Consider the following 26,742-nt stretch of genomic DNA (forward strand, 5'->3'; position numbering starts at 1 on the left):
ACATGTATTAGAATAGGTAAAATTGAAAAGATTGACTATAGCAAATGTTGGTACGGATGGGGAGAACTGAAACTCTCAGACACTGCTGGTGGGAATGTAAAATGGTACAACCATGTTGGAAAACAGTTTGGCAGATTCTTAACAAGTTAAATATACGCCTACCATACGATCCAGTCATTCCACTCCTAAGTATGCATGCCACAAAGAATGAAAGCCTATGTCTACACAGAGGCTTATACATGAAAATTCATAGCACTTCATCTGTAATAGCCCCAAAGCAGAAATCCAAACTTCTATCTATAGTTCAAATGATAAACAAGTTGTGGCATACGTATATAATGAAATACTTATTCAGCAATAAAGAGAAATTAATTATTGATACATACAACATGAATAAACATCAAAATTATGCTGAATGGAAGAAGCCAGATGCAAAAGAACATACTATCTGATTCAATTTATACAAAATTCTGGAAAACATAAACTAATCTACAGTGAAAGCAAGTCGATTAGTGGTTGTCTAGGGAAGGTGAGGGGAGGCATTTCAAAGGGGAACAGAGAAACTTTTGAAAATGATGGATATTTCATTATTTTGATTTAGATGATGACTTCACAGGTGTCATACACACGTCAAAATATACCAAATCTTACACATTTAATAAGTGAAGTTTACTGTATGTCAATTATACTTCAATAAAGCTGTCTAAACATACAAAGAAGGGTAGGGAAATACAGTGAGGCAGTGGAGGGTATTACTATTTTAGAGAGTTGGATACTGAATGACTCCTTGATATGATATGGTGACATATCAAGCAGAGATCTGAAGAAAGTAAGGAAACAAAGCATTGCAGGTATTAGGGGAAAGAGTTTAAGGCAAAAAAGGAAGCAGCAAATACAAAAGTTCTGAGGTGGACACATGCTTCACAGGCATAAGGAACAGCAAATAGGCCAATGTGACTGGAGCAGAGTGAACGAGAGCAGTGAGTAGTCAAGACATAAAGATAGAGATGAGGTGGTGGGGTAGGAGGTAGGAACACAGTCACAGAGGGCCTTGTAGGCCATTACAAGGTCTGGCTTTTACTCTGAGTGAGACTGAAGTCACCACAGGGTTTTGAGCACAGGGGTGGCATAATCTGACCAATGTGTTTAAAAGATCACTCTGGGTCCTGTGAGGAACATACCCTGTAAAGGAGTCAGGAGGAAAGCAGGAAGACCAGGAAGGAGGATACTACAAAAGTCCAGAGGAGTAATAGTTGTGACTCTATCTTGGGTGAGAGCAGGAAGTCATAAAAAAATGGCTAGAAATGGATATATTTTGAAGGAAGAGGTGCTGAGATTTGCTGATTGACTAGACGTTTCATTTGCAAAAAAGAGGGGAATAAGGCTAGCCCAGCGGTATAGTGGTTAAGTTCGGTGCACTCCACTTCAGTTGGCCAAGGTTCATGGGTTCGGTTCCCAGCCACGGACCTACACCACTCTTCAGCCATGCTGTAGTGGTGACCCACGTACAAAATAGAGGAAGACTGGCACAGATGTTAGCTCAGTGTGAATATTCCTTAAGTAAAAAGAGGAAGATTGGCAACAGATGTTGGCTCAGTGTGAATCTTCCTTAGCAAAAAAAAACAAACAAGAGGGGAGTCAAGGATGACTCCAGGTTTTTAGCCTGAAGAATTGGAACAATTGAGCTGCTGTTTACTGAGATGGGAAAGACTGATGAAGGAACAGCAGTCCCCTAACAAGGCTTTCTCTCTCAATTTTCCCCCTTTTAATTCATCCTGCACACTGCTATAAGATTCATCTGCCTAAAGCACCACTATAATTATATTACTATTGGGTTTAAAACTCTATGTTGGTTTTCCATTGCCCTAACCATCTTGAAGAAATGAACTACTTTCCTTAAAATGAAGAGACCAATAGGTGTTTGAGTTAGGGGATACAGACAAAGTGAAACAAGATAAATGTGAGGAGACTACTGACACTACAGTAGCTAAAACATTCCCCTCCTCATAGCCTTTTCTAGTGCGGAAGGAGATGTGTCTGGCAATGACCCAAATCATGGGTTTTTATCTACAGTACAGTCCCAAATTCCTGAGAACTTTATAGGGTGGAATAATTATGATGATAAAAGAAGTATATTATATACCTATTATATATATCATATATCACACGATATCATATGTCATACATCATGTTTACCAAATACCAGCCAATGCAGGATACTTTAAATACATCATTTAAAATCCTTTAAAGGCTCCACACTGGTGTCAGGATCAAGTCCAAGTCCCCTAAGATAGCTTATAACAGGCTTCTTAATCTACCCCAATTTCTCTCTCTAGTCTTGCCTCTTCCTCCCCATGCTTCTGGTTTACTGAAACACACATTTTCACACTTCTCCTTGGTGAATGCACTTCCTTCTGACTAGAATATCCTTCCCTCCTCTACATCTACCTGGCTAATACCTACTCATCCTTGGGCCCTGGCACATACAGAATATTGCCCAAGGAACATTATCTCTATATCTGGGTTAGGAGCTTCCTTCCACAAAAATCTTGGCTTTTCTCATCCAAGTATTTCTCACACTATATTACATCATCTGCTTACTTGCCTAGACTTAAGTTCACGAAGCCTGAGTCCATGTCTATCTTATTTCCCAATATACTGCAATCTTAGGTACTTGGTATACAAAAGTTGCTCAAGAAACATTTACTTAATGAATAATGTTAAGTTTAAGGGATTTAGAAATATGTTGATTTAGAGAAAAAATCGTTAGTTTAGTCCACAACATACTGAAGTTGAGGGAAATGGCAAGACATCGAAAGAGAGATGTTCTGTACCACAGCTGGAAAAATGGGAGTGAAGTTCGGTTAAGAACTGTGGGATAAGGATACTGAAAATACAAGACAGGGTGAATACAGAGACTAAGAAAAATACTGAAGCAAGGATTGATATTTGCGTAAAAGAAAGATGAGAAACAAGTAAAAAAATAAATAAGAAATCACTGGAAACGTACAAGGAATAAAATAGGGCAGTAACATAGAAGCTAAAGAAGACCATTCAAGAAAGAAAACAGGAAAATGTGTCAAACGCTAAAGTGAAGTCAAGGAAGATCAAGACAGACAATTGCTTCATGAGCCATGGTGACCATGTCTGTTTTACTCATCTAGGACCTAATACAGTGTCCAGCACACATAAAAAAAATAAATATTTGTTGAATGAGGGAATAAAGGACCAGAATATCACTTTTTAAAAAGTTAACTTATGGATTAAAATGAGCCTAAATTGTCCTTAAATACTCAGTAGCCAAGACTTAGTTTACTTTTAAAATTTAGATAAAACCTATGCTTAATCCTTTGATGTCATTCTAGTGTATTTTTTTAATATTACTCTTTTTTTTAATATTACGTTTATCCTTACCCTTTTAGTTTAAGTCTCTTATTCTCTCATTTCATCACTTAAATAGGAAGTGTCAGTATGAACGGGTTGTTGGCTTGAGAGAGCACTCGTAAAAGAATTGCTCATGCCTCAAATTCTAATTAACAGAGCATATGAGTTGTGCCTCAAACCAGATCACCTACATTAGCCCTGGAACCTTAACTTACAAGAAAATACCCTAGTTTAGGTAGCTTAAGTGGTGAGCAGATCAGACTATCCTCATTAGAAACTCATATTAGATAAACCTGAAATTGATCTAAAGAAGCTGCCAACATAATAAATCATTTCCATTATAATTTAGAGTATGTATGAAAAGATTCACAAAACAATGACTGTGGCACAAATGATTATGGAAGGAGGCAACAAAGAAAGGTGGTAAATACTAATTTAAAGAGAAGGGCTATCATGGATATGAAGGGAAGTGTGGTGGATATGCTAAAGTGAAGATGAGAACTAACAGGAGCATTAACATAGATGGACTCCACATCTCAGGTCAATGCATACTCTTCAGCAAAAAACATGAGGAAGATAAAAGAAATGAGAGGCTTTAAAACAGGAAATGATGTTTGGAATAGCTAAGGGAAGTATGTCTGGGGGTAAAGACCAGAGAAAGAGAGTGAGAAAAAGAATGAATACTGATGCCTAGACATGAGACGATTTACACATTATGGTATGATCAACTGTGCTACCATTCTATGAAAAAGACTTAAAGAAGTAAACACATTTTTGTTAACTCATGTACTATGATCGGGAGGAGGGAAAAACGAGGCTTCAAGCGAAAAAAAAAATGTTTAACCTAATCAAGAGTCAACAAACAATGGAACAATCAATCACAAAGTTGGACAAATAACTTACCTGGTCATATCCATAAGGCCTCTGCTGTGGTGGCTGTGGTGGTCCAGGCTGTGTTGGTCTATACCCTCCATACTGCTGACCTTGTCCCTGTGGATAGTTAGGATACTGAGGACCTGGACCACCCTGTGAAGGACCTGTAAAATAATTAACACAAACAAAAGCCCAGATGAAAATATAGTAAGTCCCTAAAACTAAAGAAAGAGTTCAGAACTAGATACTATTATATTTTTATACCTAAACTAGAAAGGATAGTTTGGCCCTGATTTTCTGAAATGCTTTTTGAAATAAATTTCAAAGGTTATAATAAGAATGAAAATATTGCAAGGATACCATCAAGTACAAGATGCTTTGATTCAGTGTATTATTGTGCTATGTGTTAGCCATTAAAAATGTATACGTCAAAACAAGTAAAAGAGACTCAGGAGTTGTAAATCAGCTTAGCTCTAAATTAAGAAATATCATCTATACCTCCATTAGAAAGTTAACCAGCACAAGAGGTAAAAGAACAGGCAAGAAGCAGATTCAAATTAAAACACTGAAGTAATTTCTGAATAAAGTTTGAGAATCAAGGATATTTTCAGCTGTATGACTCTACATTTACAGTTGCAATAACCAGAAAGAATCTTGAGGAGTGATTTTACATGTAAATTCTAGAGTTACGTTTGCAATCAACAAAAGAATGCTTTATGCTCTGTACTGACAAACTTACTGTCATAATATTTTCAATCAGAAACTAAAGATTTGAAAAGCCACAGGTTGCATATGAAAAAACTTGATTCAAAAGTTACACTCTGTGTACCAATCACCTTTAGTATTTAACTCATAAAAATGAATGATTCCAAATTCCAGAGATGGCAAGAGACTAACTTGGCTTGCCAAACAAATGTCTATTTCATAAACTCTACTACTGTCTATTACAAAGCATGCTTTATAAATCATAAGCTGAAAAGCTGTGATTCTTATAAATGTTTTCTATAACATTCAAAATCTGCCATAAAAAAACAGTGACTACAAAGAAAAGTGCCAAAAGAGAATAATAAATTTTCAAGTTTCAATAAATTCCATTGGTCTATTATTTTAATTATTATACATTCAATTATTAAACCTTTAAATTTTACATCAGAATAAAGTCTGACAACTGAAACCTATGGATAAGCAAAATGGGAACTTCTTTAGAATTCTTGATGTCCAACAAAACAGTATTTAACCACTTAAACCAAAAATACTGAATTTCTTTTACTCTTGCTTCCCAGTGAAAACATTTCTCTTCAATGAGTTTACTTGATTTAGTCATATCATAATTGTTTTCATACAAATACAATAAAACCAGAAATTGTATTTATTCAAAGTACAAATATTCAATGGTCATGAAATGGAAAGGCCATTTGAGAAGAACAACAAAATCCCTTTGTAAGAGACAGGAAATCCATGGAGCATTTCTAAAGTCATATCCAGAATTAGAACCAGAACTTATCATTTGGGGGAAAATGCCTGACTCCCAATACCTGTTAGTGCCACTGAGTCAACTCTGACTCCTAGCAACCCTGCAAACCTGCATACAGCAGAGCAGAACCCTGTCCAGTGTTTTCGAGCCATCCTTTCACCTGCTGGAGCTATATCAGACAATGCTCTGCTGCTATTCATAGGGTTTTCATGACCAATATTTTTGGAAATGGGTGGCGAGGTCCTTCTTCCTAGTCTTAGTCTGGAAGCTCCGCTGAAACCTGTCTACCCATGGGTGACCCTGCTGGTATTTGAAATATTGGCGGCATAGCTTTCAGCATCACAGCAACACTGTGATGCTGAACACAGCAACACACAGCCACCACAATAAGACAACTGACAGATGAGCGATGTGGTTTTTTGACCAGGAAATAAACTTGGGCCATGGCAGTGAGAGTGCCAAAGCTTAACCACTAGACAACCAGGGCTGGCCTTCCAGCACCCGACTGAATTTCAACGCATATGTTAAGGCCACAAGAGAATTTCAGCCCGATCTTGTTTCTTAGATTTGCTATCACAGGTAGAGAAAGGTGCCCATAGTAACAGCAGAGCTTAAATCAATGAATAAAATAAGACGACATTACTGATTAAAAAAGAGACCATGTTAGCAAGAGATGAAGTCAGATTAATAAGCAGCTACTTCTCTATCAATAGAGCTACATTTTCCTCTAACTAAAGTAGTTATAGTAGCCTGAAATTTAAGACTGAGATATCAAGTCCTTATCATTACCCACTCCCTATCGAATAAAGTTATTTAAAGTTAGATACCCAGCTAGGAGATATTATAGTGAGTATATAGTAGGAAAATATGGCTATACTTCCCCCAAACTCTGTAAGATACACAACTGCAATAAATACACATCTATGGACGTGTATGTTGCTATTTAACTAGAGAATGACAAAAACATTTCTTTACGCATTCCAAATAGATCACATTGTACTCTAAAAAATCAATGTTATTTTTTTCATAGCAATGGTCATTAGTTTTAGAAACAAATTTGCTAAGCGGCTTATGTAGATATGGTTAATAATCACCCAACTGATCAGTTTTCCAAGCACACACGAAGCTACCTGCTGGTGGTGAATGCCAAATAGGTTTAAGAAATCATTCTTCTTGTCTTTTAAATGACTATATACCTTACCTTTGGTCAATGAACCATCTCCAGTTTATGTTTCTCTTTAAATAGATTAATAATTTATCTAACAACAGCATTTTAAATAAACACTGTAATGACAGACTGAGCTAAAATTTTGAATTTTCAAAAATGACAAATATCTGCCTCAATATTTCAAAACATTAATCATCTCATTTTTGGTGACAAACAGAAACTGCAGGAAGCTCTCACCATAGCCCTGCTGCTGTCCCGGATAGCCCTGCTGCCCTGGGTACTGCTGCTGCTGGGGTGGATAACCCTGCTGGGGAGGTGGTCCTTGGTAAGCATCTTGCTGCTGGCCATACTGTGAATTTCCTACAGGATAATTGGAGAAGAGGAAAGAAAAAAAACTGAGACATTTGCTTAACTAACTTTTTTCCTCTAAGATGCATAGCCAACAACACAAGAACAAAATGAAATGCCATATTGATTTTTAAAAGTTAACAAAACAAAGAAAAAACTCAAACCAAACAGAAGGATTTCGGCCAAACAAACTGCAGTTAAAGCCAATTTTGCAAGGTTGAACTGCAGCATTTCAGCGTCTCTGCCATACGAGCATTACATTTACTGGAACATCACAGTCATAAGATCATGACTATGCTAAATAAAATAAAAAAGACAAAATTAAAGACAGCTACAAGAGCACACACTAGCTACACAAGATCAGCAAGCTGTTTCCTAAAGGCACTATACTTATATGTAAAATTATACATATGTAAACACACACAAGAAAAAAAAATTGGATCGATGGATTTATGTTCAAATAGAAATTTCCACTGAGGAAAAAATTATTTTTAAATGTTTTAGTCTTTTTATTGTTGTTAGAAATGGCAAGTCATGGTTATACATTTTAAATATTTTGTAAGGAAATTATTTTGATTGTTCTGGGATCCCTGTAACTTTCAAGACAGCCAGCAACTAGTTTTCTACAAGAGCTTTGCATGGGGAGAAGTTGTCTTATGCAAGAATTTTCGTTCCTGTAGAAGGGGATATATATGTGTACGTGTGTGAAGGTATATAGATACCTCCTTCGTAGTAATGTTGTGAGGAATCCTCATAAGGCCTATCGTAGCCTTGTTCAGGATACGACGGTTGCTGATAACCGTAATCATTATGACCTACATCAATTCGACAAGAGACAGGAAGAAACGTTAATGGCCACTGAGTGAAAACCCTAAATATATTTAAACTTTCAAATAAAATTGAAAAAAAGAAAAAGAAATGGAAATACATAAAAAATAATTTCAATTGCATTAGCCAAATATTTACCAATGTGATTGTTTCCATATTGAGATAACGTGCAAATTTTTTTAAAAGCAAAAAACAGTAGTTTTAGAAACATTACACTTAGTCTTAACTCTGATAATCCTCATGGAGGGGGAAAAAAAACTTTATCTTCCACTTTTTTAAAAAAGAAAGAATGAAAGCATTTAGGCCTTTCACATGTAAATAATTTGAATTAAATTAGAATGAACAAAGGAAGCAATTATCATATTTTGTCAAACACCTGTTCTGCTGATCGCCAATTCCACAGCATATGCTAAAACAATGCAAAATATAAAAGAGCTCCATAAGTTTTTTTCCCCTGAAAGAAATTCAAACAAATTTTTCATATTCCATTTATTTGCACAAAGTGTATGTATATCAAAGTATTTTCAAATGCAAAAATATATTGTTTAATGCTGGCATTCTAGAAAAGCCTTTAGAAAATATTTCTAGAGTACCATAAATATACACCTTCATAAAATTAAAATTGTGTTAAGTGCCAGAGTACACCTTTAGTTTTAAGGCACAATAAATTTCACCTGCAAGATGAAAATGAAAATCAATACTCTAGTCCTTTTAACTAAGTTGCACCAAAAAAAATGCAGGAATTAAACTTTCAGTTAGCCAAATTCTGAACTTAATTTTAGAAGACAGCCTAATTTAAGAAAGAGAAATATAGTTACGAATAAATGTTATACTTAGTGCTCTAATATTCCAATGTTCCCAAACCACCTCATAAATATCTACATTCAGGGTTGGCAAATTATGGCCTCCAATCTAAATACAGCCAGTGACCTGTTTTTGTAAATAAAGTTTTACCGGAACACAGTCACGCCCATTCATATTTTCTATAGTTGTTTTCATGCTACAACTAGAGTTCAGTAGTTGAGACCAAGACCAAAGACTAAAATATTTACTGTCTGGCCCTTCAGAGAAAAAGTTTGCCAACTCCTAATCTACATATTTACTGGCATAAGTATCTGAACATAATGAGAAAAACTCCAATACTGCTTAAGAAAATTAATTGTTGTTATAAATGGAACACTCTATGTAAGTGTCAAACATATTAATACACACCTATGCAAAAACGACACCATTTAAATTTAAAAATCCCCTGATATAATAAAAATATAAAAATAACATATCTGTCTATTTTGAACAGAAAGGTCATATTTATAACAATACAAATTTCATATTTCAGGAAATAAGACTAAAATAAAAGTGTCAAATAACAACTAAATTACTTAAAATGTATTTTAAAAATTAAACAAAAAAATCATTTATTTCCAACAAATTTCCTAATGCATAAAGTTTAACAAAACAGATTTCATCTCTTTAAAATACCTATGCTCTGTAAACTTAGTAGTTACTAAGGTTTTTCATTAAAAAAAATCTTAATATAATGTCTACACGTAAAAGAAAAAAGAAAAAACAACATTCTGAATAACTTAGGACAAGAAAATCTGAGATAAAAAAACGTCATTTTTATAACCAGAATTACCCATACATATCAATACTATTACTCATAAACATTTATTGTATGTAGAATTCTACAGGCTTTGCCTGTATAATCAGAGCCTCTGCAGTAAAAACCAACGTCCTTATACCAATGTCCCTTTATGCTTTATACATTAATGAAAAAGGGCAAGAAAACGAATTTCTAAACACACACCAAATTATATCTTCTTGCTTCTAATCAACGGTCCCAACACTTCAGCTTTTTAAGTTCTTAGTTTCCCCAAGCTTCTCTGCCAATTAGTTTACCTTAAATATCCTAAGGGAGCTTACTGTATAAAGGAAGATTTTGGCAAATCCTTTTTCACAACAAGACAAATCATTTTATAATGTGAATAATCACCTCTAATTTATCAGTTTTATATGTTTGGATTATTTTTTCTTCAACTTTGTATCATAAAATTTCCAAACATACAGAAAAACTTAAAGAACTGTACAGTGAAAGCCTGCCTGTATGCCTTCACTATTACTAAGTGTAGAACATCTTTACTGACCACTTTTTCACAAGATTCCTTCCCACTAAAAAAATAATAATAATAACCACTAAACTAAATAACTAACATTAAAATCTGGTTTTCAAATCCCTTTCCTATTCTATTAACTCTATATACAGCTACACTATGGATATAATTTAGCCTCCAAAATTTTCCTCAAATGCAAATGCTAATGTATATAAACCATAGTTCTTTGAGAAGTATCCAACATTAACTAAAATGATGAAACTTGGAAAAATACTTGTGAACTATATTCTCTACGTACTTACACAATGCATAAAAGTATATCAATGGGTGAACTTTATGGTACATGAATTATTTCAATAAAGCTGTTATTTAAAAAGTAAATCAGTAACATTTGCTTTGGTTCAAATGAACAGTTACAAATACGAAAGGATCCTCCTTTACATAAGAAAGGATTCCAAGACAGAAGGTGATTCCTGATGGTACTAACACAGAAAAGCTAAACAAAATACACTTAGAAATAGATTATAAACTAATGCTACCATTGGTACTTTAGATTACTGAAATGTGTCTAAATTTAGAAGAAACAGCATGTTAGTTTCTTCATCTTCATGAAAATGTTCTGAATAAGCTATCTACATTAATATTGGGCAGGGATAGAAAATGGGAAAGTTAACATTAGGAGAGATTACCATCAGGGTAATATTGCTGGTTCATGCCTTCTGGAGGACCTTGTCCACCATGACTGTATTGGTCCCCATAATAGTCTTCCTGGCCTGAGTACTGCTGTGGTGGGCCTGAAAAACCACAACCAGTCAAGATGTAAATAATTTGTTCTCTATGTCATCAAAGGGTTTCTTTCTAATCTGATGTTTTGGCATTTCCCCTCCCATGCTTTGGCATTTCAGATACTTTTAACTACTCTTATACACACACAAGCACACAGCAACACCATACACCACATTTCACAAAAATTAATGTTGAGACCATATATGCAATATAAAACAATACCAACTCAAAAAAACAAACACTAACTTCTTAAAAAGAGGTTCAAATTGGTAGAAAATTAATTTCCTTTTTATTTTGATATTAGAGCAGTTTGAAATAAAATCGAGTTTGTTTCTGACCATATGTTTAGTAACTCCTCAAAAATAAAACAGCATTTTCTGCTATAAATTAGTGAGCTTTTAATATAAAATTTTATGATGTAAGCTTTCCCCAAAAAAGAATAGAGAAAAGAAAGGTGTACACAAGGAAGTTCCTATCTACTTTGTGACCCTTTGTACCTACTATAGCCACTACCTTTTAGGGAAAAAGATAAAATGTAATTTAAAAATCAAGAAACAAAAAGCCCTGACTTTGTCTAGATGAAAAGTTCATTAAAATTTAAAGACTTTCAACTACTGTTATTTATATTAAGCTAAAAAATTTCCAAGTGGAATCTTACCCTGTTGAGGTGGTCTATAGGGAGGAATCTGTCTCTGCCCCATCATATGATTGCCTTGGTTAACTTGACCCATCATTCCCATAGGTGGCTGTTGGCCTTGGTAATGCTGCCCACCTCCCTGTGGCATATTGTATTGTTGAGAAGGAGGCTGCTGATGCATCATTGGACCTGAAAACAGAGAAAACATACGCACATAATACATTTGTATATAATTTTAACATCCTAAAAGAAATACAAAAGTCTTTTATCATATAATCCTCAAAATATATAATTTATTGTAATGAAAATTGACTTCCAGTAATAAAAACAAATCTTTTAATTAAAGTTCACATGCCTAAAATAATCTTCAAACAAAGGAAAAGAACCATTCTGTGGTAGTTGATTTGAAATCCGCCGTATGGACCTAATTATTTTTTTAAAAACAAAATGGATACAATATATGAACATCTTGCATATATCTTTCATTACATACTATATAATATCTACATTTATCTACACAATCTTTCTAGAGAAGACAGAATTCTCACGCTACACAAGAAAATACACCAAAACAAAGTAAACTTGACAAAATCACACAGCAAATCAATAGTCACACTCAGGGAAAGAAGTCTAATTTCTGGATATCCATTTTTTCCCCTTTTTCAATGCACACTCATTATATACTGGTAGACAGGGAAAGTACACAAACACTTATAAGTGTACTTACACCAGTGGAATTTCATAAACTTTAATTTTACACAAAATTTTAAAGGGTCTTCCTTCCTTTTTCCAACTATAATATTTAGAATCTAAAGAGGTCCTGAAATCAAAGGGCTGTAGTGTTTCTTAATAAGTTCTCACACACACACAATCAAACACACCTAGACAGAGAACTGCAATAAGTCATAGGGAAATCAGAGGAATTATGCAGTTACCAAAGTGAGCAATACTGAGGTAGTCAAATTACCACTGCTGTAGTATCACAACGGCCACAGTAAAAACGTATCACATGAAATAATCAACAATGGCCATAAAGTTCCATGTTGCCATCTAACAATGTAAGCAGCTCCTCAGAGGTTCACTGGGCCAAGTCATGGTACGCAGAGCTCATCATTCTACTATTACAACCATTAGTGTCTCAAAAGTATACAGGAGTCATCCCCCAGTGTACTACTGCTTAAATAACTACATATGCCCCCTTTACTGACTTGGGGACTATTTAAGAAGAAAGTACGAAATTCAAAGGACTAGACAGCCTGGAAAAGTTTTACAGGCAAAACTGCCCAGATGAGCCAAAAGTTCATTGTGTGATTAAATAAAAATTCAAAACAAAACAAGTTTACCTTTTTAAACATATTACTGACCTACAACAGCAGCAGCAATGTACGCAGAAAGAATTCAATTCTTTCCCAACTTGAACAACTGTATTATCTGAAGTACTTTATCAGAGCTAACTTTTTTTTCCTATTTGCCGCCTTCTGTTTTTCTACTCCTTTTCAAATTCCTTTTTCCCTCTAATCTTATTATCATAAATATAAGCCTTTCAAAGGTTACTCTGGGATTTTTCCTTCAACAAGAAAATAAACTCTTAATAGCAGAGATATGGTGCCTAGGTAGAGAGTGGAAGGGAAGAGACCTTAACACTGAGTGTACTTAATACTACCAGATACGCTTTTACATTTATTTCATGTAAGCCACTAACAACTACCAGGGGTAAGGATCCTAATTTTTAGAGTTTTAGCCAAGGAATCCAAAGATCAAGATTATATAGCTAATAGATATCAACTGGGAATTGGACAAAACTCAAGTTTGATTTCAAAGCACATTTATCCACTATTCTTGACTGCCCCTCCTCAAGCTATAGCAAATTGAGCAGTTCAGAAGCAAACTGTGCAATAAAAAAGTTCCAAACACTACCTAGTTTATTTGTTACAATTTTTAAAATATATTTTGCATATAATAAAGTATTAATGCTAGCATTCATAATTTAATAGGCAGCATGATTGGGCATTTATATAATTCATTTTCAGTAAATGAAGGTTTTGCCTTGTTTTCCTTCTCCAATACTGATTACAGACCTCTTTTCTTAACAGAAGCTAACTATGAAACCAAAGCATATAATATGTATTGGAACCAAAATTAAAAATAAAGGAGGAAGAAAGCAAAAACATAATAGCCTAAGGAAAATCCAAAAGGATACAATAACAACAGAATTCTAAGCTTTGCTCTAAAGGAGAAAAGTAATTCTAGCTTAAGCCCTAGATAGACAAGACCATGCCACTTGTGCTTTATCTTTTGGGACTGTCAGCAGTTCCAATCCCAAAGAGCTCAATTACCACCCTTCTTTTATTCTCCGTCACCTCCCTCCCTCTGAGGATCCTCGACATCATTCAAGATCAAGCCTAAAACCACAGAGAATGGAGGGGGATAGCATTGCTAAAACATGGTGCTTTTCATCTTTTTCCTTGAAGCTTTATCCATTAAAAAAAAAACTATGACTTCAATTCTGATTGTTTAGGAAGCATATTATTTTTCTTATGATAATGAAATATGCTACACTGGTAAACATGTATTATCCCTTGAGATATTATCAGAAATAAGAGAGCTAAATCTCAAAAGGTTATCCCAAAATTAAGTTCTAAAAATTTGTACTATAGAGTGAAGATTACAAAATAAGTCTACTATAACCATTTTCTACCAACAACGGCATCATACATTACTATATGCTTAAAGATTATTCTTCATCTTTTACATAAATCATTTTAATGCTAGGATGCACTACAAAGTGTGATATTACATATGCAAAGACCACATTAATGTCTTAATTATCTACAATGTTTTTATAAAAATGTTCTGAAAGCACACATAAGAAATGTTCAGCACCACATTATTTCTTTCCATTTTGAGTTTTATACCTTAATAGATATTCTATGGAAACAATGTCTTGTATCTTAAACACATGTAAAATGTTCCCAAATCACCATATTTTTATATTATTGGAATTCTTTGCTCCAATAAGATGGTTAACACTTAGTTGTACCTTAAGACATTAGTCAAAAAGAATTTTTTAAGACTCAACTATAAAGATAACATTAAGTTTTAATTCATCTCTGAAGAATTTAGAACATAATTTTTAAAAATTCTATATACACATAGATACATATACAGATATATTCACATCTTCAAATGCAAACTAATACATTAAAACTCTATAAATTTTATCATTAATGTACGAATTATTTTAAATAAAGGTTAAAAATGACAGCTAACAATTAATTAACACTTATTATGGGCCAGGCACTAAACTAAGAGCTTTATGTCTTTATGCTTCCCAAACCCTATGAAACAGGCGGTATTATCATCAACTTCCTTTTACAGGTAAGAAAATTTAAGGCTTACAAGCATTAAGAATCTTATCTAAAGTTGCATAGCAAGTAAATGGTGAGAACTCTAAGCCATGCTCTTAACCACACTACGTGTACTTCCTCTCCAGAGTGAAATCATCCTCTCCTATGTAATACCTCCCAGGAAAACAGTTCTATATAACATACCACTATAATATAAAAATCCTAAATAAATTTCTTCACCCTACCTATATCTGTATAAGAATTAGACCATGAAACTACATAGATAAAACCCTCCCCAAGTCTATTTTCTCGTTCATATTTCATCATCTACTGCTCACATTTTACTACTTATTCCTTAACTATTCAATCTCAAACTAAATCATTTATAGCTCCCACTTGAAGGTATTACTAATAGCTTCTTTTCGGTTTTTTTTTTTTTTTTTTTGAGGAAGATCAGCCCTGAGCTAACATCTGCCACCAATCCTCCTCTTTTTGCTCAGGAAGACTAGCCCTGAGCTAGCATCCATGCCCATCCTCCTCTACTTTATATGTGGGATGCCTACCACAGCATGGCTTGACAAGCGGTGCCATGTCTGCACCCAGGATCCGAACTGGCAAACCCCAGGCCACCAAAGCGGAAGGTACGAACTTAACCACTGCGCCACTGGGCCAGCCCCTAATAGTTTCTTTACAAGAAACAAATCCCTGTATTCCATATTACTCAGCCATAAAAAAAAAAAGACAAAATCATCCCATTTACAACAACATGGATGGACCTTGAGGGTATTATGTTAAGCGAAATAAGCCAGACAGAGAAAGACAAACGCCGAATGTGTTCACTCATATGTGGAAGATAAACAAACTCATAGATAAAGAGAACAAATTAATGGTTACCAGAGGGGAATAGGGTTGGGGTTTGTGCCAAAGGAGTAAAGGGGCATATATATATATGGTGACAGTTAACTAGACTATTGGTGGTGAGCACCATGCAGTCTATACAGAAAAGGATAAACAATAACATACACCTGAAATTATACAATGTTATAAACCATTATGACCTCAATAAAATATCTGGAAAAAAAATCCCTGTATTCCAGCAAACTCAACTAGCTAACTTAGTATCTGTTAAATAGCCATTTAAAATGAACAGGATTGGGGCCAGCCCCGTGGTTGAGTTCGCCCACTCTGCTTCAGCGGCCCAGGGTTGTGCCAGTTTGGATCCTGGGCGCAGACATGGCAATGCTCGTCAGGCCATGCTGAGGCAGTGTCCCACATGCCACAACTAGAAGGACCCACAACTAAAAAAATATACAACTATGTACTGGGGGGGCTTTGGGGAGAAAAAGGAAAAATAAAATCTTTTAAGAAAAATAAATAAAATAAAATGAACAGAATTCTTTACTTACCTAAAACGTACACCTGTCCTCATCAAGACTTTCAAGACGTTTAGACACAATACCAAGGATAAAAGAACAAGAGCCAAGTAACTAAGAAAACCCCAGAGGCTTAGAAAAGTCACTGCAACCAGCACAAGCTTAGCTGAGCCTCCTAGCAAACAATGAAAAAATAAAACCATAATAGATTTTAGCTAGTAAAAAGAACAGTTCATTAACAGATACAAACTTCTTCATAACATGAAACTTTTAGAGAAATTCTCATTAAAGTCTTCAGTATTTAAAAGTATCAACAACTTTTCCTATTGTCGTTTATTTAGTAATACAGACCTTCCTAAATGTAGTTCCTTACATTAACCATTTCTTAAAGCTGTGAATCTAAATCCTAGGCTATTTTGCGCCCCCATGGGACATTTAGCAAAGTCTGGACACATTTTTGGTTGTCACAGTTGGTAAGGGGGGTGCTACTGCCACCTAGTGGGTACAGGGCAAAAATACTCCTAAATATCTCAACGCACAGGACAGGCCCCCACAACAAAGAATTACGCAGCTCAAAATATCAATAATGCTGAGTTAAGAAATCCTGAATTCTCAAGGGTATAATTTTAAATCATAGGCATTTCCACAAACTAGTCTGAGAATTAGATTATGTACTCAGCTTTCTGGTGACTGAAAATTAGCAAAGGGAGATGTTGTGGCTTAATAAATCCAGCAAAATAAAAGGGTAAGCAAATTCTTAGTTAGACAACCCCTCTTAAATAGTTTCAACTATACTAATATAATATTAATTCAAAAAAAAGTCACTGCTAAACATCTATTGCAGACTGAAAAGAACTACAAAAGCCCCAGATTTATGTGGCACAAGTGACAATCTGATGTGAAAGTAAAGACCCTACCTTGCTCAAGTAGAAAGCCATGGAGATGGGCTATATTAGAACATATAGCTTTGTGTCATACAGCGTGAAAGCTGAAAAGTTATGAACCATCTGGCACAGAAGAGATTATACTGCCCAGAAAAATTCTGAGGGAACAGACTGTAAATAAGCATGACTTAGAATATTTGTTAAAATGTAATTTCTAAAATTTACCCCTAGAGATTCTGGTTTAGCAGATACAGGGTGAGGCAGACAAATCTTACTTTAACAAGCACCCCCAGGTGACAATGATCCAGGTAGTCCTAGGACCACACATTTAGATAGGGTTCTAAGGGAAAGAATAACCAACCATCATCTTTTACCATAAAAGAAGATACAGTTCATATAAAATGTTGAAACTGGAGTAGGACTGCGTCCCACAAAGACAGCTAGGATATTAGCTATGAAACGAATCCTAACGGGTTTGTGTTACAAATATGTTAAAACTCATTGAATGATACACTTAAGATTTGTGCATTTCACTGGATGTAAATGTTACCTAAAAAAAAATTTAACATTAAAAAATGCTGAGCTCTAATGACATGCAAACTAAAGTGTTTATGGGTAAAGTATACTGATATCCACAAATTACTGTGAAATGTATTTTGAAAAATAAGATGCATTGATGGAAGAGTAGATGGATGAACAGATGGATGATAAACCAATTTAGTAAAATGTTAACTGCAGAATACAGATGGGAACTATACAGGTATCATTCCTTCAACTTTTCTGTATGTTTCAAATCTTACATAATAAAATATTGGGAGGAAATTTAAAAATTAATCTTAGAAAAATATATAAAGACTTCTCAAAACTCAACAGTAAAAAAACAAATAATCCAACTAGAAAATAGGCAAAAGACATGCAGAGACATTTCAATGAAGAGGATTTACAGATGGCAAATAAACACATGGAAAGATGTTCACTATCAGGAGGCATTAGGAAATGCAAATTAAGACCACAATGAAATAGTACTACACATTTTTAGAATAGCTAAGATAAAAAAAAATATTGACAATACCAAATGCTGGCAAGGATTTTGAAAAGGCAGATCTCTCATACACCGCTGGTGGCACTCTAAAATGGTACAGCCACTATGGTGGTCAGTTTGGCAGTTTCTAAAAAAACCAAACATACACTTATCATATGACCAAGCAATTGCACTCTTGGGTATTTATCTCAGAGAAATGAAAACTTATGTCCAAATAAAACCATGAACATGTATACAAATGTTCACAGAACTTTTATTTGTAAAATCCAAAAACCGGAAACAATCAAAATGTACCTCCACAGGTGCATAGTTAAAACAAACTGTGCTACAGCCCTACCATGAAATGCTACTTACCAATAAAAAAGAATGAACCACTGATACATACAACAACTTGGATAGACAATTATGCTGAGTAAAAAAAGCCAGTGTCAAAAGATCACCTACTGTATGATTCCATTTATATAACATGCTGAAAATGGCCAAACTACAGAAACGGAGAAAAGAGTAACAGTGTTGCCAGGGATTCGAGATGGCTGGAGGGAGGACACATAGGATCTCTCCATATAACCTCTGCAACTCCCTGTAAACCTGTTATGATTTCAAAATAAAAAGTTTTTAAAAATGAACTGTAATGAAATTGAGTTTAAAATATGTCGCATAGAATAGAGTTTGCCTCCCAAACCCAAAAGGTTTTGGTATAACTGACAATCATCTGTTTTATCTGACAGTAACAGACAATTCCTTCTTTGCTTCACTCCTGGAATGACAGGCGATGGGTAACAACACTGCAGAGAAGGATGCTGGTTTTCACTTTGTTATGGCAGGAGGAAATCTAGCTAATCTAACAGTCAACAAATAGGATGAAGTAGTGAACAAAACAAGACAGTTCCTGACTTCACAGAGCCTAGGGTCTAGGGAAAAATAATTAAACAGATATTTACAAATAATTATGTAATTACAAGCACTCAAACTGCTGCTACAAAGAGCCTAAGTACAGGCTACTTACTATAGATAAGTGGACGGTACCTTGTCTATGGAGTAATTTAGAACATATAGAATAAATTTATAGGTGATTTTTGTTTTATGCTCTATGCTTTTCTGTATCTTCCAGATTTTTCATATTAAATATTAGTTATTTTTATAACCAGAAAAATGTCATCACTGGGGAAAAAAATTACAACCTGGAAAACTCATTCAATATAGCAATATTGATCAAATGTATAAACAAAACATCTAGTCTAAATTACAATGTAATGGCTGTATAAACCCAAAACTATAGCAAACTGAAACCTGCAATATTAGAAATACTGCATAAATGCACTAATTTTAACAGAGAAGAAAAATGACTGTACACACAAATTTTCATTCATTCAAATCCACTACAGAGGTCAAACATGATATTTCTATGGAATAAAAAATTTGAAATAATTTCTTCATTTGTAATTACAATTATATTTGAAAGGAGAAAAAGTCAGTATACTCTCACAATGTTTTTTTATATTGAAGATTTACTAAATTTACTAAATTGGGGAGTCCTATAGCTCTTGAACCTGGGTGGGGCTTTTGATCATACCCAGAGGGACTAGAGACTGGAGACTGAGATTAATAATACGGGCAATCAATCAAATCTACATAATGGAGCCCCAACTCTGCCCACTGAGACTCAGGAGAACTCTCTCAGTTGGCAATATTCTGTATATACTGTCATATGTTGGGACCAGGAGAATAAAGCATCCTGACTCCACGGGAAGAGAAACTCCACGTTTCGAACTTCTTCTGGGCTTTTCTCCATGCACTTTTCCCCTTAGCTGATGTTAATCTGTATCTCTTCACTACAATAAATCACAACTGTGAGTATAACAGCTTTCAGTGTCTGTGAGTCTTTCAAGGAAATGACTGAACCTTAGGGTGGTTGAGAACCCCAGAACTCACAATTGGTGTCAGAAATGAGGTGAGTCTTGGGGACCACTCCTGGTAACTTTGCAGTTGCCTAAATTCTCACAATTGTTATCAGAGGTGAGGGCTCTGTGCCCGTAAACTCATCACAACAACTCAAAGACACTGCTTCTACAACTGTCCCTTTCCTCTCTCTCTTGCATCATCAATTGCCCCCTCCCTAAAGGATCATTCTTATCAGTATACAAACATGATTTACTACCTTCCCAACCCTATTTTGTTTTCCTATATCAAAAAATAACTGAAAAGAATTGTCTTTACTCACTGTTACCACTTTTTCTCTTGTCATTTTTTCTTGAATATACTGCAGTCAGGATTTTGCCCCCATTCCTCCACCAAAACTGTCCACCACAGTCAGAAAATCCAGTGGTTAGTTTTCAATTCTCATCTTACTTGACTGATCAGCAGAGTTTGACATGTTTAATAATTCCCTCATTTTTAAACACTTTCTTCACTTAGCTTCTAAGATACTACACTCTCTTGGCTTCTCTCCCAACTCACTGGCTACTCCTGTTCAATTTCTGAGTTCTCCTGAAAGAAACCTATCATCTTCCCAAGGTCAAAATGCTGGAGTGCTCAGGTACTGAACCTTCAGATCTCTTCTCTACCTTTATTCACTCCTCAAATGATCCCTTCCAATCCCATGGCTTTTAATACCCTGACCTCTCCCCTCAACTCCAGACTAACATAACCAACTGCCACTGATATATCCACTTGCATATTAGATTGTTCCACGGTCTTTAAAATTTTCTGTCAAAACATTAAATACTCTATTAATGTCAGTTACAAATACATAGGGACATGAGAAAAACTAACATTTACATTGTAATTTAAAAAGTTAGAAATACTGAGAATTGTATAAGTTCTACTTCTTTGTAAAAAGTAGAAGGTCACTCAAAGGTAACTTGTGCCAAATTAAACTCATTCTCCTAAATCTGCTATTCTCCCAGTCTCTTAATCTTAGTACATGGCAACATGATTCAATTACTTCAACAGTGAAGTCATGATTAACTCTGTCCTCCTGTACTCCAAATCCAATCCACTAACTAATCTTAGCAAATTATGGCAACTCTTCCTTCAAAATATACGGTAAATATCCCAAAACTGGCTACTACTCATTACTTCCATAGTATCACTCTATTCAAAGCTACCACCATCTCTTATCTAAATACTACAGCAAGAGCCCTTTAATAAGTCTCCTTGCTTCCACACTTACCCTAGTACAGTCTATTTTCCATACAGAAGCCAAAGGTATCTTTTTAAAACATATATTCAGATCATATTATTCCTTTGCTCAAAACTTTTCAGCAGTATCCCCACTCAGAATAAAATCTAAAATCCTTATGGACTACAATACAAGGTCTTTCATAGCTTGGTTTTCAACTATATCTTGGATCTTAACTCTTATGACTCTCCACTTTTACTCAGTCAACTCCAGCTAGACTGGTCTCCTTGCTATACTTCAAACATACCAAGTATGCTCCAGCCTCAGGGCTCTTGCTTGCTGTTGCTTCTGCTTGTGCAATGCTCTTTTTCCAGGTCTCTGCTCACCATCCTAAAACAGCACACACATCCTCATCTTTCTCTTTCCCTTTACGTTACTTTTCTTCATAGAACTTATCATTATCAGACATAGTTGTATCTTATTTGAGTCTTTAAAACAAATAGGAAGTTCTTCACCTGACAACATATATATATAGTTACAAACTTAGCCTTTCCCAAAGGGAATTCTATAAAACTTTATAGCCTTCACTTTGCATGGTAGTCTGGGCTATATAAACGGCCATGCAAGTGGACATCATGCAAAATGATCTTAACAATCAATGGAGAAAAGTACGATTGTTCCACGGTCTTTAAAATTTTCTGTCAAAACATTAAATACTCTATTAATGTCAGTTACAAATACATAGGGACATGAGAAAAACTAACATTTACATTGTAATTTAAAAAGTTAGAAATACTGAGAATTGTATAAGTTCTACTTCTTTGTAAAAATCTTATCAAGAGGGGCTGGCCCCGTGGCCGAGTGGTTAAGTTCGCGCACTCCGCTGCAGGCGGCCCAGTGTTTCGTTAGTTTGAATCCTGGGCGCGGACATGGCACTGCTCGTCAAACCACTCTGAAAGGGCGTCCCACATGCCACAACTAGAGGACCCACAACAAAGAATATACAACTATGTACCGGGGGGCTTTGAGGAGAAAAAGGAAAAAAATAAAATCTTTAAAAAAAAGAAAATCTTGGGGCTGGCCCCGTGGCCGAGTGGTTAAGTTCGCGCGCTCCGCTGCAGGCGGCCCAGTGTTTCGTTGGTTCGAATCCTGGGCGCGGACATGGCACTGCTCATCAAACCACGCTGAGGCGGCGTCCCACATGCCACAACTAGAAGGACCCACAACGAAGAATACACAACTATGTACCGGGGGGCTTTGGGGAGAAAAAGGAAAAAATAAAATCTTTAAAAAAAAAAAAAAAAAAAAAAGAAAATCTTATCAAGAGTGGTTTGAACAGTGTGCTTCCCTTCTCCTCATGGTGTAACTGACAACTCGGAGGTAGGATCTTTTCTACAGCTTGGCAAACTGTCATATTGCTTTCTAAGTATGGATCAGCTTCCAATATTTTATCCCTTGTACCTTCAATGTTGTGAAATTCATTTAACATGAAGTATTTTGCTGGTCTCACTTTCTCTAGGAAATCTTCATTCTTTTCATCACAACCAGTTTTCTCATTTATGTCACTAAGCTCACCTTCTCTAAGTATCTGCAGTGCGTATCTGAAGTCTCTCAAATGGCAGTAGTGTCAACATTCCCACAGTCAGCAATTTCTTCTATAACTCTGCTTACAATGGATTTGGATTCCATTTCCAGCAGTCTTACTTTTCATTTCTTTGCTGTACTTTTATCTATTTTGGCCAAGTCCCTCTTTGAATTAACCATTTTTGTAAAATATCACGTAGTTTTATCGCTGGGAGCCAAGGAAGCAACACAACTACATGCTTTGTTCTACGTGCACAGTGACCAATCACTGACAGAATCTGAAAGTGACATAAATGGTAACTGATCATGACAGGCATCTGTTATTTATGCATCGATCTGAGTACCGAAGAGAGAGCAGCTAACTTTGTATTTGATGCAACTGCATACAGTTAATATACCATGGTAATTGAAAGTTGAACCACGTTTTTGGGGAACACTTGTTATTTTACTAAATTGTGATAACTGAAATTCACGCGTATCAGAACTGTGCAAAGTGAGGCCTGCTTGTATTTCCATAGGATGTGTTTCCTTATGCACGGAATGAGGATAACAACAGTACCTACTACCTAAAGATAATGTGAGGATTAAATTAAAGAAGACACGTAAAGTACTTCATCACAGTACCAGGCCCTAAAGGGCACTCACTGAATATTTTGATGAATAATACACCCCTCCTCTCAAAAAAAAAGGGAAGGGAAGGGAAGGGAAAGAGCTCTATGTAATATACTTGTCTTAACCAAGATCACATCGGGTTCCTTACTGTAGGACTTCTCAGAATTAGTAAGCATGCGGAGTTCCAAAGTATTTTACCAATCATTATCTAAGTGTATCTGGACCATAATTTAACAAATGTTGGAAAAAAGGCCTGACATAACTAAGAAATAACTACACTTTTTCATAAAAGTAACATTACCACTTCAGAATCCTACTACTAGAACAAAACATTTTTTTCCTATCTCCTAAAACTTACAAAATGTTTTCACATATGCTAAATAAAGGGTGAATAGTTTTAATCTGTAAGGAACTCCTTCAAATTAATAATAAACAAACCAAAGATAATGGGACACACAAACAGGCAATTCACAGAAAAAACACAAATGGCAAATTCCATCATCTGAATGTTTGCGTCTCCCCAAAATTCCTAAGTCGAAATCCTCAAGTCCAATGGGATGGTATTAGGAGGTGAGGTCTTTGGGAGGTAACTAGGCAGAGCCCTCATGAATGGTATTTGAGTCCTTATAAAAGAGCAGCCCTGTCGAGCTCCCTAGCCCCTTCTACCAGTGAGGAAACAAGACGTCAGAGACAGGGAAGAGGGTTCTCACCCAACCATGCAGGCACCCTGATCTCATACGTCGAGCCTCCAAAACTGTGAGAAATATATTTCTGTTGTTTACAAGACAGTCTGTGGTATTATGTTACAGCAGCCCAAAGGGATAAGACAGCAAAAAAACAGAGAAGGATACAGAAGCTCACAAGTGAAGAAATATAAATTTAGACAAGATTACATTTTTCCTATCTTTTCTTTAAAATCCTTCCTTCTTAAATCTTACCTTTACCAAAGACTAAGAAGAATGAGAGCCACTGGGTACGTAGTCAAATGAGCACTCTCATATTCTGTTAGGGATGTGATGTTATGCAACCTTCGTGGAAAACAACTTAGCAATAATGTCTCTCAAATATTTTAAGTATTCATATATTTTACCTAGCAATTCTATTTCTAGAATTCTACAAAATTCTCGCACAAGTACTCAAAGATGTATGTACAAAGATGTTTGTTCCAGAAGTATCTGTAATAGTAGAACACTAGAAACATCTATCAGAAGGGGATATACTTTTGTTAAATAAATTATGCTATATCCATATAATGAATGCTATCATTTAAAAGATGAGGTAGATCTATATAAGCATTATAAAGAATGAGATAAATCTATAAATACTGATAACAAAAAGGCACAAGGAAATACAGTACTACAAAATATATGCACAATTAAATGCTAGGCTTATCTCAAGCACATCTGCTTGGTATAGCTTTTATCAGATAATAATCCACTATATAATAACAAGGGTAAATATAACACTCTCGGCTATGATAATACATACTCTTTGCCCTTCATATTTACATAATAAAGGTGCTGAAAGAAAAATTTCCCACTACTCTAATGCCAAACCATTATCATTTGCAATTTATTAGCTAAATGAATCAAGACATTCTTCATACTACTCAAACAAAACTAAAACCAGCAATAAATTAGATGCTGTGCCTGAAATAAGACAACAGTTGATAAACCAATCTCAAGAGTTATTAAAAAAAAGATGTTTATTCTGACTAATTTTACATAAATTATGCAAAAAATTATCGAATTCGGATTTTTACATGCATCATCTCACTTAATCTTATTTAAAGAAATTAAGTAATTCAGTCAAAGCTCCCAGATACACTAAGCAACAGGGTCAAGACTTGAATCCAGGTATGAAGAATTACATACATGGAACTTGTGGAATACATGCTTTAACAAAAATATAACTTTGTGAAACTCCTTATATTTGAATATGTACTTACTAAAATCATGTTAAATGTGGAAAGCTATAATCACTAATGACTGGGAATGAAAAAAACCGGCTGATTCTATCAAATGTTGGCCATCTTCAGAAAGGCTTGTTATTCTAATTTGACTTTTAATACTCTAACGAATATACTTGCTGCTTTATTAAAGAAATAACTTTAAGGGACTAACTCTGGCTTTCCAGGTTATCATATGACATTTGGTTTCAATCTCTATTCACTGAAGAAATAAATTTGTATGCCTACCCTCAGGCATTGTTCTAGGCACTGTAACAAAACTGTGAACAAGAGACAAACTTCTTCCCCTTTAGGAGCTTTCTGAATTCCACTGGTGTTTATGCTCCACATATGAGTAGCTAGATCCAATTATGTAAGAAGATGGGGGTCCACTTTGAACACAGGTCTTACTCTTAAAGTTCAAAATGAAAATCACTGAACTTTATCTGGATAATAGTGAAAATAACAGGGGAAAGTTTATGTTGGATTGACTGTTATGCAACATTTTGGCAGCAGTTTAAGAAACAAGTTAACATTAAAAACTTGCTAAATCTTTCATCAAGAAGCAGTAGACCCTTTAAGAAAACACAGAGAAAAATATTCTGCTCTAGTAATAAAACTAGTTGCGAATAAAAAAATATTTCAGTCTTCTCAGTTCACAGATACATATAAAACACTAGAAATCAACTAAAAGTAGGCACCAATTACAATGCCATTGTCATATAAGCTGATTTTTTTTAAGTTCAAAAGAATAGTAACTGCTGAAATTTTTTTAAATAACCATGAACATAGTATACTACATAAATGGCAAATTTAATGGCCAACTTTTTGTGCAGCTTTTTGAAATGACAAGTTTTGTGTGGTAGGTCTACAAGTTTTTGTTATATTAGCCTTTGCATTAATTTGTTTTTTTAAAATTTTTTCAGCAAAAACTTAAAAGCTAAAAACAGTTTTGTTTTTTTTTTAAGATTGACACCTGAGCTAATAACTGTTGCTAATCTTTTCTTTTTTTTCCTTCTCCCCAAAGCCCCCAGTACATAGTTGCACATTTTAGTTGCGGGTCCTGGTTGTGGCATGTGGGATGCCACCTCAGCATGGCCTAATGAGCATTGCCATGTCCATGCCCAGGATCCGAACCAGTGAAACCCTGGGCCACCGAAGTGGAGTGCGCAAACTTAACCACTGGGCCGCGGGCCGGCCCCTAAAACAGTTTTTAAAGAAT

General features: G+C 35.1%; 1 protein-coding gene and 1 long non-coding RNA gene across 10 annotated transcripts in view; one reads left to right on the forward strand and one right to left on the reverse strand.

Moving 5' to 3' along the window:
• Nucleotides 1-26,742, forward strand: part of LOC106780927 (uncharacterized) — a 69,638-nt gene that overhangs the window by 36,618 nt on the left and 6,278 nt on the right. Inside the window, exon 5 of one of the 2 annotated variants that reach the window (XR_011441450.1) lies at nt 7,117-7,649. The exons of the other annotated variant lie outside the window; for it this stretch is intronic. This is a non-coding gene — a long non-coding RNA (uncharacterized lncRNA). Of the gene's footprint in view, nt 1-7,116; nt 7,650-26,742 lie in introns of those variants that run through there. 2 annotated transcript variants of the gene reach the window in all.
• Nucleotides 1-26,742, reverse strand: part of SS18 (SS18 subunit of BAF chromatin remodeling complex) — an 80,635-nt gene that overhangs the window by 13,722 nt on the left and 40,171 nt on the right. For 4 of the 8 annotated variants that reach the window (XM_023647591.2, XM_023647594.2, XM_023647592.2 and 1 more), the window contains 5 exons: nt 11,631-11,798; nt 10,876-10,980; nt 7,970-8,062; nt 7,137-7,259; nt 4,288-4,421 (listed from right to left, as the gene is read on the reverse strand). In XM_023647591.2, coding sequence (XP_023503359.1) covers nt 4,288-4,421; nt 7,137-7,259; nt 7,970-8,062; nt 10,876-10,980; nt 11,631-11,798 — 623 coding nt within the window. The remainder of the gene's footprint in view (nt 1-4,287; nt 4,422-7,136; nt 7,260-7,969; nt 8,063-10,875; nt 10,981-11,630; nt 11,799-26,742) is intronic. The other 4 variants (XM_023647593.2, XM_070275593.1, XM_070275592.1 and 1 more) reach the window with 2 other exon arrangements.

Source organism: Equus caballus, chromosome 8 (genome assembly GCF_041296265.1).
Source record: "Equus caballus isolate H_3958 breed thoroughbred chromosome 8, TB-T2T, whole genome shotgun sequence".
Lineage (NCBI taxonomy): Eukaryota > Metazoa > Chordata > Mammalia > Perissodactyla > Equidae > Equus > Equus caballus.